This window comes from Fundulus heteroclitus, chromosome 22 (assembly GCF_011125445.2).
Source record: "Fundulus heteroclitus isolate FHET01 chromosome 22, MU-UCD_Fhet_4.1, whole genome shotgun sequence".
Taxonomy (NCBI): Eukaryota; Metazoa; Chordata; class Actinopteri; order Cyprinodontiformes; family Fundulidae; genus Fundulus; species Fundulus heteroclitus.
This window is the reverse complement of record NC_046382.1, coordinates 19,135,341-19,148,564: the sequence shown is the minus strand read 5'-3', so window position 1 is coordinate 19,148,564 and position 13,224 is coordinate 19,135,341. Positions and strand designations below refer to the sequence as shown.

At 37.5% G+C, this 13,224-nt stretch overlaps 1 protein-coding gene across 10 annotated transcripts in view; it reads left to right on the top strand.

The window, feature by feature from the left end:
- adgrb3 (adhesion G protein-coupled receptor B3) overlaps positions 1 to 13,224 on the top strand; it is a 166,976-nt gene that overhangs the window by 137,069 nt on the left and 16,683 nt on the right. For all 10 annotated transcript variants that reach the window (XM_036126590.1, XM_036126588.1, XM_036126585.1 and 7 more), the window contains 3 exons: positions 392 to 518; positions 1,399 to 1,502; positions 1,667 to 1,769. In XM_036126590.1, the coding sequence (XP_035982483.1) occupies positions 392 to 518; positions 1,399 to 1,502; positions 1,667 to 1,769 (334 nt within the window). The remainder of the gene's footprint in view (positions 1 to 391; positions 519 to 1,398; positions 1,503 to 1,666; positions 1,770 to 13,224) is intronic.

Genomic DNA, 13,224 nt, shown 5'->3' with positions numbered 1-13,224 from the left:
ATGCGGGGTTGATGGTCTTTTGATACCAGGAGGCCGGTTGGTATTTATGCGCGTATAGCGAATCAATCAGCACCGGTCTGCTTGGACAGCTCCGCGCTTCCTCCCTCCTCCTCCCCCGTATCTCTGCCTCTCTCTATCCGCTCCAGCTGAAACGCTGCTCGGAGCCGCACAACGAGCCGTGTCTTGTCTGCTCGCCTCTCTTTTTCTTTCCTTTTTTCCCCCCCTACCCTCTCTATCTCTGCGGATCTGCTGTGTATTATTTAATCTTCTCTCTCGAAAAAGCTGAAGCTAGATATCAATGTGTCCTGAGAAGTAGTCGTGCCATCATCGCTGGGGAAAAAAAAAGAAAAGAAAGAAGAAATCTCTAACAGCTTTTGCCTCCTCCTCGCAGGAACGATTCTTGGGGAGCCTGGTCCGCGAAAGGATGCAAAACGGTGCTCACAGATGCATCCCATACAAAATGCTCGTGTGATCGTGTATCTACCTTCGCCATTTTGGCTCAGCAACCGAGAGGAATAGTAAGTAGCATATTGATTTGTTATTCAGTGTGGGTTTGATGGGCTAATGTAAAGGTGAAACCTGCGTGTTTGTGCGTGCGTATGTGCGTGTATGTGTTGGAGAGAGAAAGAGAGAGGGAGGGAGAGAGAGAGAGAGCGATGGTGAGAAGCGAAAATTGAATCTTTGGCATGCTAATCCCCTTAAATAGTAATTCACCAGTGCGTGGAGGGTGTGTAGGGATATTTTCTAGTATCTCCTCAGATTTCCATAGTTTACTGCAGAAACATGTATGTGAGAGAGGGTGCGTGCATGCTTAAGGTGTGTGTGGCATTTTCCTATTCCCATCTGTCAGATTCATTTAGAGATTTAAAAAAAAAAATTGTGCTCCTAAGATTTTCCCATCGCCATCAGTGTTAGCAGCTTGTAATTTGAGGATAAAGTAAGTAGAGGTGAAAACGTAAAGCACATAATCTCAGCTGTGCTTTTGTGGTACTGCAACAAAAAATATGTTATAAAATTTTTCTGCAGGCCTGAACCATTCACAGATAAATAGCCAACATAGTTACCCAACTATATATATATATATATATATATATATATATATATATATATATATATATATATATATATATATATATATATATATATATATATATATATAAATTAATCACATGGTACCATAGGATGGAACGTTTTTTGGGTATCTATCCAAAGCCTATAGACTCCTCCAGCCTCCTAGTTAATTAAGGGGCCCACTGTGGATTGGTTTTGAGATTAGTAATGGTTGCTTTTATTGCTTCTCTACTTTTGACAATAATAAAGATGTACTGTCCTGCATGAACCACGCATACAGCCTCCCACGAACTGGTTTGTCTCTGTTTGTCTGTGTCTTCTCCACAGACTATGGAGTACTCAGGGGTCCCATCTGTGACACTGATAGTTGGCTGTGGTTTGTCTTGCCTCGCCTTGATCACACTGGCAGTCATCTATGCCGTCTTATGGAGGTAAATGTAATGCTCCAAAGACATATGCTCCAGCAATATGATGGTTCATTTGTGTGCTTGTAACATATTTGATGTAATAAATATGTTCCATGTGTAAACCATCAAAGTGCACAGCTATATTTGCTGTTGTCATTTGTATTTATTTATTTTTTTGTTTGTTTTAGATACATTCGATCTGAACGGTCCATTATCCTGCTGAACTTCTGCCTATCTATTGTCTGCTCGAACATACTGATCCTTGTTGGACAAACACAGACCCACAATGTGGTAAGTCTTACTTATGCATAGAGTGAAAAGAGTTTGGAAATTGTAACATGTTTCTGGCATTTTAGTTAAATGAGAATAAAGGCCCACTGGAAAGATTTAGGAGCATTGTTGCAGCTCAGAACCCTGTTTTAGACTCTCTTGTCAACTCATAAGCTTTTGTTGCCAAGTGAAAAAATGTTTAATAGATATAGTTTGCTATGAATCTCTCTTTTACAGTCATGGCCGAAAAAAATGTGCCCTCTGTCAGTTTTATTGTTTTAACCTGGAATTCAGCAATCACCAACCTTTTCCATCCCAAGAGGCATTTTTGCCCTTGCCATTATGAAATAAAATTCTTATCCTAATATATGCAATGTATGTTTTTATAAAGATCAAACAGTCAAAATACCTTTTAGTTCTATTTTAGATTTTAGCAAAAAAAAACAAAGGGTGTAGCTATTAAAAACAACTTTGATGATTCTTTTGTGAGACAATGCCCATTTTAAAAGTTATTTCTATATTTATGCAAAATTAAAAAAAATATTTACCCCACTTCAAATAAAGTACATAGTTGGTAGATAAATGCCACAAATGGACTGAAGAAAGCGCTGTTATTGGTGTAATTTTGAAGTAGAATTTCCTTGCAGATGTTGCTTAGAAACATAAAACAAAAAAAACGACTAAACCCACCTTTTCTTTTGCCATTATAATTAAAAATATTGCTCACTTTCATACTATTGTTGCTCAGTAACTAGGACTGCAGACGGACCAAAGAGCTACATGTTGCTTTGGAGCAGCATGTTGAGAACCCTCTGGTGTGACCACACAGGCCAATGCCATGCTCTAAATTGATTTAAATAAAAATACAAGGGCACACACCACAGATTGTGCCATTGCCATTGGAACTGTCTATTATCAAAGGAAAAATTACAAAAAGGTTCAGGAAAAATCAAATATATCCCTAAAACTCTAGATGGATGTAAAATACATGAAGTATTTTGATTTACCATGAAGTTTTAAAGTGAAAGCTAACATTAAAACGTTGTTCTTGGTTCGCAGCTTTTCCCAGTCACTTAGAAAATGTCAAATGTGTTCCCTTTCTTTCTCAATACCTGCTTTTTATGTGTTTCTTCAGAGTAGAAAAAGAGACTGAAGTAAAATAGGTTTCAAGACAATTGCTCCTTTTTTGCATGTATTTTGCTATAATTATAGCAAAAACAGTAGTGTTCCAAAGTCTTGTCCAGACTGCTATTGGCTCAAACCAATTACCCTCTGGTGAGCTCGATTAGTCCAATCTGTTGTTGAAAGAGGTTATTTAAGGGCAATTAAAACTCAGAATCAATAAAGAAGAGTCAAATTATGAACATTAGGGATCGTTGAATGACTCTGGAGCTGGTTTTATTGCAATTAGGCCTTATGCACACATACTTACACAATTCAGGATCCAAAACAATTTACATTAGTAGCTACACGTTCTCCAGCATTCGTTTATAGACAATATAAAAAGAGTCTGGTATTATCAGCTATATCGATGACAGAAGTTCAAAACACTGCACAGTTCAAATACAAAATGGGCGCACTGTAAGGGAAGGACTTCTTACACTAAACTATTTCACTTTCTCTCGCCAGCATTGTAACCAGTCCTCATTACTGATTGCTGTTTAGGGAGAATAAATTAGTTTGAATTCACAAATTGCCCACGCAAATGCCCTTCTCAGTGATCTAGCAGCTTTACAGAGAGATGTATTGTCCAACTACTGGCATTTTATTGTATAACAGTTTTCTCAGTGTCTTTGTACCTTTTGCAGAATGCCTTTTTAATTCTGCAACTTGTCATGTCCCACTTTCTCTGCATGGATCTTGGGTCTGTAGTTTGTCTCTTCATTAGCATGGCAGACTTTTTACTATTTGAGCATTGCTACAGTGCAGTCATCTTAGATTTTAAATAAGTTACACAGTGCTGACATTTTATTTAGAGCTGAAAATGTCACAGTTGCGTGTAAGCTTATTAAGCATGCACAATACTAGAAAACATGCAAATGCAATTTTACTGATATTTCCATTGCAATTAAAACACTTTCACTACTCTTCTTTGCTATCATAATGATGGCCACACAGCTTTTCGTGAAGTTTAACATCTCAGTTACTATAATCTGTTTAAAAAACGGTGAAACTTTTTCCAACTGGAAAAAAATGTCTCACTGGGATATAAATCATGAATGCATCACATTTAAATTATGGGAACCTACTGCTGTTGCATCCAAGCAGTCCTTCTCCCTATTGCAGAAACTGATATTGTGATATTTTGGGATTTTAAATATTGTGCAACTCTTCTGATTCCATATGTGTTTAAAAGACCTACGAGCAATCACTTAATATAAACCATAAAGATAATTTTTCCATAAAAAAGCTGACTTGTAAAAAGAATTTAACACATAAAAATCATCAGATCATTCTTAAATTGCATTTCTTCAAACCCTGCACATTAAATGTGACACAGTTCACGTAGGCACGTACTTGAAACAAAACTGACTCATTTCATGCCAATCATTTTAATGTCAAAACATATCAGAAACCGCATGAGTTCATCTGCTTACTTGCTGGCCCTTGCATAGCTGGCACACAGTAGTAGCATATTCCATGAATGTACAAGGCCTCAGGGCATTTTTTTTTAAAGCTGAACTGATTTGAAGCCTTGTCAGATTTAATCAGGCCTCCATTCATCCACCTTTTGTTGATTATAAAAAACACTGCTTTACATGGAAAAATCACTCTGCCTTCTTCTAAAAGGATATCTGTCTATCAAATCGGGGAAGGGATGATACACTTTTCAGAAAATCCATTGACATATTTAAGATGTCATTTTGAAGTGGTTCAGACTGACTCAGTGAGGCAAGTCAAGGCAAGTTTATTTAAAAATCACTTTTCAGTGACAAGACGATTCAAAGTGTTGTAGGGTACAGTGAGGTACTTTGATTCAATACAAGGGATTTATAATCCGTCAATCTTGTTAATAATAAATATAAAACATTTTGCATAAGCAACAGGTAAAATAACAATTAAATGTCAGAGATACGTGATTATGTTTGCTGAGAAGAATTTTAGCACATGTTTCTTTTCTTTTTTTCTTTTTTTTTTTAATACCCTAAGCTCAGATATATTTGAAGTCTGGAATAAGTCTAAGTACAGCAATATGCAAGTCTTGCCACATATTATCAATTGGATTTAGGTCTAGACCATGACTAGGCCATTTTAGCACATCAATACGTTTTGATCTAAACCTTTCAGTGTAGCTCTGTTTAGGGTAAATGTTCTGCTGTAAGGTAGACCATCTCCCAGTAGCAAGTCCTGTGTAGCTCCAAATAGGGTTTCTTCTAAACTCTTCTATGTGTTTTTACCAATGTCACATGGCACACTCAAATTTCCCACCGGTGGGACAATTGGGGTAGTTATCTTATCTCATCTTATCTTCTTCTAAGATTGTGTTGTATTTAGTTCCATTCTTGGTTGCATCAAGTCTGACCAGCTACCCTTTTCTTGGTAAAGTAAGGAAAGGGAAGAATTATGCATAGCATTATCCTACCACTTCCACATTACCCTTTGGGTGGTTTCAAGAAGCCAAACCACCCAGTTCCATTTGAAACATACCTTGATATGGTTGGCAGGATCCCCAGGGGGTTGATTACTTCGTTTTAGGTTCCTGGGGATCCTGAAGGTTTTGTTTTCTCACTTTAATCTTGTTTATTTATTAGCCTGTTAGATTTGGTTCCTGTTGTTAGTTTATGTTCATTATTATTTAAGTAGCTCTGTTAGATCCTTATTGGCCTACCTACCTGATTTTTAGTTATGTTAGTGAGTTATTTCTGTCTGTTCATTTACCATGTTTTCCTGAATTCATTCATTCAGCTCAGTCACTCTCATTGTTAGGTCCTCCGCTATAATACCCCGGTTTTGGTTTCCACCTTGTTGTGTTCTTGGTTCTTGTTTTCACCTGCTTGCCTGTAAGTTTTGTTATTTTGGTTATTTATTAAATCACCTTCATCCTATATGAGATTCCAGAACTCTTGCCTCCAGTCCACAAACCTAAACTCAAAGCCTGACAATGGTAGATTTATTCAGTCACATTGATAAAATGGTAAAATAACTTTAGGTGCTTTGAATTTATCAACTTTTTCACTTTTGCTCCATGTTGAAAATCCAGCTGTAAAAATATTTGGGAAATATTTCATCTGTTTGATCAGACGTACAGTCGAGTCCCATGTCTGAATGGTGGGCTAGCAGAAGGAGGAAACACAGTCCCTGTGTGGGTTTAATTGCCACGGTGCCTGACACTGCCTCACTTGTTTTTCCTCCATCTCCTGTAAGAAGTGCATATAATTGGCTCCTCTGTTTGTGGATTCAGAGTTGCTCGTCATCTAATAGAAATCGTCTCTTCTCTGTGGAGGTGTCCACTGGGAGCAGGAAGTCAGTGAGTCACCTGTGTATGCGTCTCTGCGCTGTTCCACTGTCACAGCATTAGCATGATTGTGTAAAACTCAATACTATAATGGGCAGATGCACAACAGGCATCTAAAGTCCAGTAAGAACAACCTAAGAGAACCTTAGCTCCACAAACTGGCAGAACCATTGAGATATATTTTTACTTTATGTTTGAATGCTTCAAACTATGTTTCAGTGCAAATAGCTTATTAAAGTTGATATGAGTTGCCAAACAAAAGATTCTAACAGCTTTAAAGACATTGAGCATATCTATTTTCAAGACATATTGTTAGGTTATCTGATGGTTGCAATCAAGATGGCAAATCGACCCATATATAGAGGTGTTTTTAATATGACTTCTAAAAAAAAAGAAGGAAATAATAACTTTTTTCACCCTAATACACAATTAATAATGTATATACATCTTTACAATTAAGGTTGATAGTATAACCTTTTTGTTATGTTACATAGAGAACACCCTTACTGTTTTTGTAAGGTGTACTTATTCATCTGTTTTGTTTAAGTTAGGAGTATCTCTAATACAAATTCTAAACAGATCTTCTCACATTATTTGGTAACAGCCATATTTAGATGAGTAATTAAATACATTGTTTAGAACTTAAGAGTGTTATAACTACAAATATGTAATTAAGAAGTTGAATTATTAAGCGAGGAGTAGTATTGTTAAATATTTTCTTCAATATTTGTCAGCACCCTTTTTATGTTAATGTTTTTTTGTTTTGTTTTTTACCACTGCTACCCTTTTTGGCTGCTTTTTAGAAGGTTTACCACCCAAACAGCTATTGTTTAAAGCACTAAGGAAGGGTGCTTCATCCAAAATGACAACCAGCTTTTTCCTCCTACACTGAATCAGAACAAACTTGAAAATTCAAGTTCCATGAGTTGGTTCAGAGACTTTTAAAGCATTTTAAATGATGTTGCATGTATCTGCCAGAATGTCCTAGAGATGTGTTGCAGTTTTCACCCAATTAAGTTAATCTATTAGATTAGAACATCCTGCTTTTACTATGCTGTGTTGCTTCACTATTCGACAGCTGTTAGGGTTAGGGTTAAACAGTTCACAGTACCGTTTAAGCAATAAATGACAAAGGTTGTTAACAATTTTTAAAATTTTGTTTGAAGAACTAATTTTGTTCATTTACTGCTCTTTAATCGTTTGAAATAAACTCCATAAGCTAACAATTTGGAAAATTTAACACAAATTAAAATGACCAATAGTTTACAAAGATTTGACAAATAAAACTCTTAGAATGTGTTACAGATATATTTAGCTCAACTCAGCCAATGTTATAGCTGCCATTATTTGGAAAAATACATCTATTAGCATTGTCCATCAGAATACCAAACTTTTTACACATTCTTTTTTGCAAGATGGCTCAAGCTCAGTCAGACTATAGGAAGAGAGTGTGTACACAGCGATTTTTTTTATGCATTGCCATAGCTTCTCATATTGATTATATGTGAACTTTAATTGGGTAATTTTTACACAGAAAAATGCTTTGATATAAACTATTCCATTGTAGCTCTGGTTGTGTATTTACTGTCATTGTCCTGTTGGAAGGCAAACCTCTGCCTCAATCTAAAGTCATTTTTTATCCTCTAACAGGTTTTCTCCCAGGGTTATCTCATATCCATCCATCTTACCATCTACTCTGGCTATTTCCCTGTCCCTGTTAAAAAGGAAAATATCCACAAAGCAAAGTCCTGTCACCACTCTGCTTCATAGTGTACAATGCCTGGTCAGGATGAATTGTCCAGTTTTAGGTTACTTCCATGTAGACAAAAAGTTTAGTTTTGACCTCAGTTGCTTCTTTCACCTGAGCTGTAGGTCTATGCAGCTTATTCAGTCGTTTCATGGGCTACTTGGGTGCTTCTCTGACTAATCCTTCACTTGCTGGGCCTGCCGGTTTAGTTGGTCAGCAATGTCTTGGTAGATTTGCAGTTGCACTCTTTTCTTTGTTGGATGATATTTTTATAAATATTTAATACCTCCTATGGCTTTCTTTTAACAAGGACTTTCTTCTTGACTGGTGCACACTAATAGTTCTGTCCACAATTCTTCCACATAATCTGTGGACTTGCTGAGTACTTTTAATCAGCTTCATGCTTTGTAATTCTTTGTCAGAAAAACTGAAAAATCTGTCATTTCTTTTGCTCCTGTAATCCATCAATGTTCGTTTTGGAGGTCTTGACAATATACTTTCAGTTTTTAATATCTGAGAGAGCATGAAGACTGAAAGGTCTTGGCCAAACCTTTGGCGTTTATTGAGGCCACTGAGAAGAAATTCCTCACATTTTCTCCCCTCATCTGTAACCGCCTTTACCGACCTGGCCTGAAGACACCCCATCACAGCCTCTCCTCACCTCCGCGTCTATCAGCCCTGCCACGTTTTAATATGGGCCCTTCTTCAGTGCCTTTGTTTCCATGGATACCGACACAGTGTGCTCAACATCTCCCAGCATTTGCCTTTCAAAAGGGCAAAGTGAACTCAAGGTTTAAACCTCTGCTTAGTATGACTGTCTGTGCCCAATCTGTGGTATAACGATGTGGTCCTGTTGTACCTTCCTTTCTCTTTCAACAAACTGTTTTTATTGTTTTAGAAAAAAAACGAGGCTGGACAGTATAGGCATCCAAGTGAATCGAGAAATATAACAGTTGCAAATGACCTGTTTCCAAGTAACAAGGCAGGCTCTATTTTCAGCACCTTGGACAGTACATGAGCAGCAGCCACATCAGAGCTAGCTTTAGGGGTAAGTCTGCAGGCAGAATAGCGACCAAACCTAACATGGTTTCACATCACTGTTTCTTTACATTACCTTAAAATCATCACATACGTTTCACATCACAATCAGGCATGTTTTCCTCACTGGACATGATTGATGTTTACGTAATAATCCTCATTGCAGGTCAGGGCTATTTGTTCTGGTTGTAGTACCTTAGAGATTGCATTATATTGTTGGAAACATAATTTATTTTAAAGCATGTTTAATGCTTTAATCCTAAGTGGTGAAAGCCCTGGAGTTCAGCAAAATAAAAAATGTCACAGAAACCATTTTCTTGTATTTGCCTCTGACTTTACCTGTCCTTAAATATTTTACTGGAAATTTTCTTTTTTTTGTGTATTTGGTATTCATACTATTATAATAAATTACTTTATTATTATTACTTTATAAATTTGCAGTGAAGAATATGAAAGTGGCAATCAAATAAATTACTGTACAGCCTTTCATACCCTTTGAAATTGTTATTTATAGCATACATCATTTTGTCACATTATAGCCACAAACCTTAATGTATTTTTGGGGGTTTTATTTGAAAGACCAAAGAAATTTGCGTATACCAGAGAGTTCAAGCTAAACAATACACACTTGTCAGTTTATTCACAAATACAGGCTTAAAATTGTTTACACTAGATTTTAAATAGAGTACACAAGGGTTCACAGAGACATGTGCCACACTTTTAAGATTTATTTGCCAAACATTTAAAGAAGATGATTTGTTTACTTTTCCTTGAATTTTTATATACATTTTATTCCAGAATTATGTGAAATAATTAAGAACCAAATTTTAGTATATCACACAAATCATCTAGAAAAAACACATTTACATTTGTGGTTGTGACATGACAGATGTAGGATAGATCATAATGTCTGAAGAACATACAGCGAGCTTTTAAAAATATTCAGATTTCTTATTTTCTGTAAAATGTAGGTTAAAAAGTTACTACATAAATATTGTAAAAACAATTCTAAAAAGACATCAATGTGTAAATTAGTAATATCCCTTAAGAATATTGTTCCCAGGAAGACACTAATGCTGGATTATTGGCTTGTGTGAACTCTTTCATCACCACAGGGGATGCATGGACTTAGGATAGCTTTTGCTTTAGGAATGTAAAGTATATTGAGGACCTTATAGTATAGTGTGGACTCTCTTGAACGTGATTGTACTTCTCAACTCTCCTTGTAAAGCAATAGGATACACTTGCCTTGCCCTGCAAACATATCTTCTTACTCAAAAATGGCCGTGTGTATAGACAAGATTTACAAAATACAAATTTTTAGTCATTCTTGTATTTATAGTCAACTTCCTGAGCATGCACTCTCTGAGAGTGTTGAGGTCGACCTGCTTCATGTTGCTCTTCCTGATTTCTCTCACAAGAGGGTCCAAGTAGACTTGGCTCAGTCTCCGGTTCCATGGAATCATGTTCTCCGATGAGGGAGTCCAGGTTGGCTCTACTTAGTCTCCTATTCCAAGTTCCCTGATGAAGGGGGCCAGATCAGCTGACCTCCATCACCTGCTCCTGATCAGAGTTTCATTAAAGCTTTAATTCTACTATCCAGAGCACGCAATGGCTCCAAGTCTGCCCTCAAAGTTTTTCTGTAGTCTCCAATGGCTGCTCTCTAGGTCTCCTTTGTGGATTCTAGCAGCCCCAGCACCGATCTCTAGGGTACCTCTGTGTAATCTGGGAGTTTCTGGAACACCCTGTAGATCTCCATCATGGGTTCCAGCGTCCTCTGTGGTATATCCCAGCCTCCTGGTCACACTCCCAACAAGATTTGACACGGGTTTTCCAAGTACCCTATCCAAAATCCCAGACCGCATGCACCAGCAATGGCCTCCAAGGTTACTTTGTGGCTGGTGTTCTGGTCACCTTTCATGATTCCTCCATCAAAACATTCAGCTGTTCCAGTATGGGTCTCTGAGTTTCCTTTGCTAGATCCAAAGACTGCCAGAACTCTGTGCCTCCTCGGCACAGAGGAACAAGTGTTCTGTTTTTTTGTGTGTTTCATGCCCACCTTTTGAGGCCCCCTCCACATGCCTGGTTTTGGAGTGTGCTTTTTTCAGATACTTGAGGGCATGTGGAAGCCACCCTCATGCCAGGCTCACAGTGAATATGGTGCACATACAGTTCTGCCACCGCAAGGATCCTAAATTATTAAAAATCAATGTGTCCACTCAGACATGCGCAGTTGCGGGTCCGGTTACCGAGGCCCTGCGGCGCTGCAAAAAATTCCGCAAGACGGAAGTTTGACCCCACACTGCAGATTAAGCTACTGAATTTCACGAGCCAAACAGGAAACATCGGGCACTAGACAGGATAAAGTTCTAGTGAATTTCAGAAAAAAACCACCGCACCAACTTACGCTAACTTGACCAATGTAAACAAAATGGCGACACAGAAACATGAGGGAACATTCAGTGTAATGAAGCTGCCATTTTCATTGGGGGATGAAATAGGATATTTATGCACACGGATAAAAAGTTTTGCCCTAGAAAACAAAGACCATAGCCTTTTTTTAATAGTTTATGGGGGACAGCAACAGAAAAGACCACGTGAACCTCTGTTCTCACGAGCACCATTTTCACAGCTGGCCGCTGTTTCCCTTGGAGCAGTGTGAATGGATGTTTGCAGCAAACCAGAACTGGATCAGTTCCGTAACCTACTCAGTGTGATCTCCATAGAGGAGAGGGTCCTGTTACGATCCTTGGGTGTGTGGGTTTTAGTTTTCATTTCAGTTTTGGTCAGTTCTGAATTATTAATTATTGTTTCAAATGCGTCATATATTAAATCTCTCTCAGTTCATGATTGTTCAAATGTGCTGTCATATAGGTTAATTCCTTTGGTTTAGTTTTGTACTATGTTCTGGGTATTTTAGGTCATCCTCAAAATCAGTGTTAGTTTGTAGGTTCCTTTGGGTCTGGTTTAATTCTCTGTGTTACTCATTCCCCCGTTCCTCGGGTTACCTGCACCATTATTCCTTCCTGATACACATTCCAAGTTCATGTCTGCATTATGGTCCTACTTGAAACCTACAAAAAAAAAAAAAAACAACAACAAGAAAAGCTAATAAAGCTAAGGAAGTCTTGCTATGTCATCAAACCTGAAATGAGTCCGTCGCCCACTACATATGCACTCTGTTTCTTTTTAGTAGTGTTGCAGGTTGTTGTTTTTTTTTTTCCTTCCTCCTCTTGTCAGTGTAAAACACTTGACCTTGGCTCACATGCCTCCAGGTGGGATCCCCAGCATACTAATGAGGGTTAGTACAGAGGAATGCTTCGCCATCGCTTTCTGTGTCAGCTTGTCTGGCTGGCTTTTGAGGTGAACTACCTTCAGCACCTCTGGTGTTTGCAGTTCAGACTGACGCTTTATTTCATTCTTTGCACAAGGACGCCAATGTAAAAAAAAAAGTACACAGGTATTTACGGTTAACTTATAGATGAGTCAGTCTGTAGTAGGTCCTAAATTTGTCTAAATCTTAGTTTAAGAATACCCAGCGAGAAAGATTTCACTAAGTCATTATTAATAAAACAAAAATGTATAGAATTGTGAAAAAATTTAGCAAACCAAACATATTTACAAAATACATAAAACCCTTAAATTCACCATGACTGTACTGCACTGACCTGCCAAAATGGGGAAAAAATGCATACAAGTGTATTTCTGTAATCCACTTTAAAAAATAGGACTCAAACACAGAGCAATATATGTTTCAAGCATTTATTTCTAATAATTGTGTGAATACCAATACTTAGTTTCTCATACATTTACATAAACCCCTCTCAGAGTGCATAATTTACCAAAAAAAAGGGGGTTTTGATAGAGATTATATGTCATCGCCTGCATAATCTTAGGGAAGGCTACACACTTGAAAGTTGTCCAGCAGACAGTCATTGACAGTCGTTGTGGAGGGAAGTAATAATGAAGACAGAAGTAAACCCCCAAAAATATGCTGCTCACAGAGTCATGTACCCAAGCTTGTTAATGGAAAATATGGCATCTATGATGAAAGAGATAACTACAGTCTTTAGAGGACTGCAAAGTGAATCAAGCCCTACAATTTACTATGACTACATGCTCATCTAAGAAGAGTTCCAAGAAATGAAAGCATATCAATATATTTGGTGTGTTTCTACAGGGAGTGTCTTGCTTTGCAGGATTATTTACAAATCTAAATGAGCTATCAACCTTTT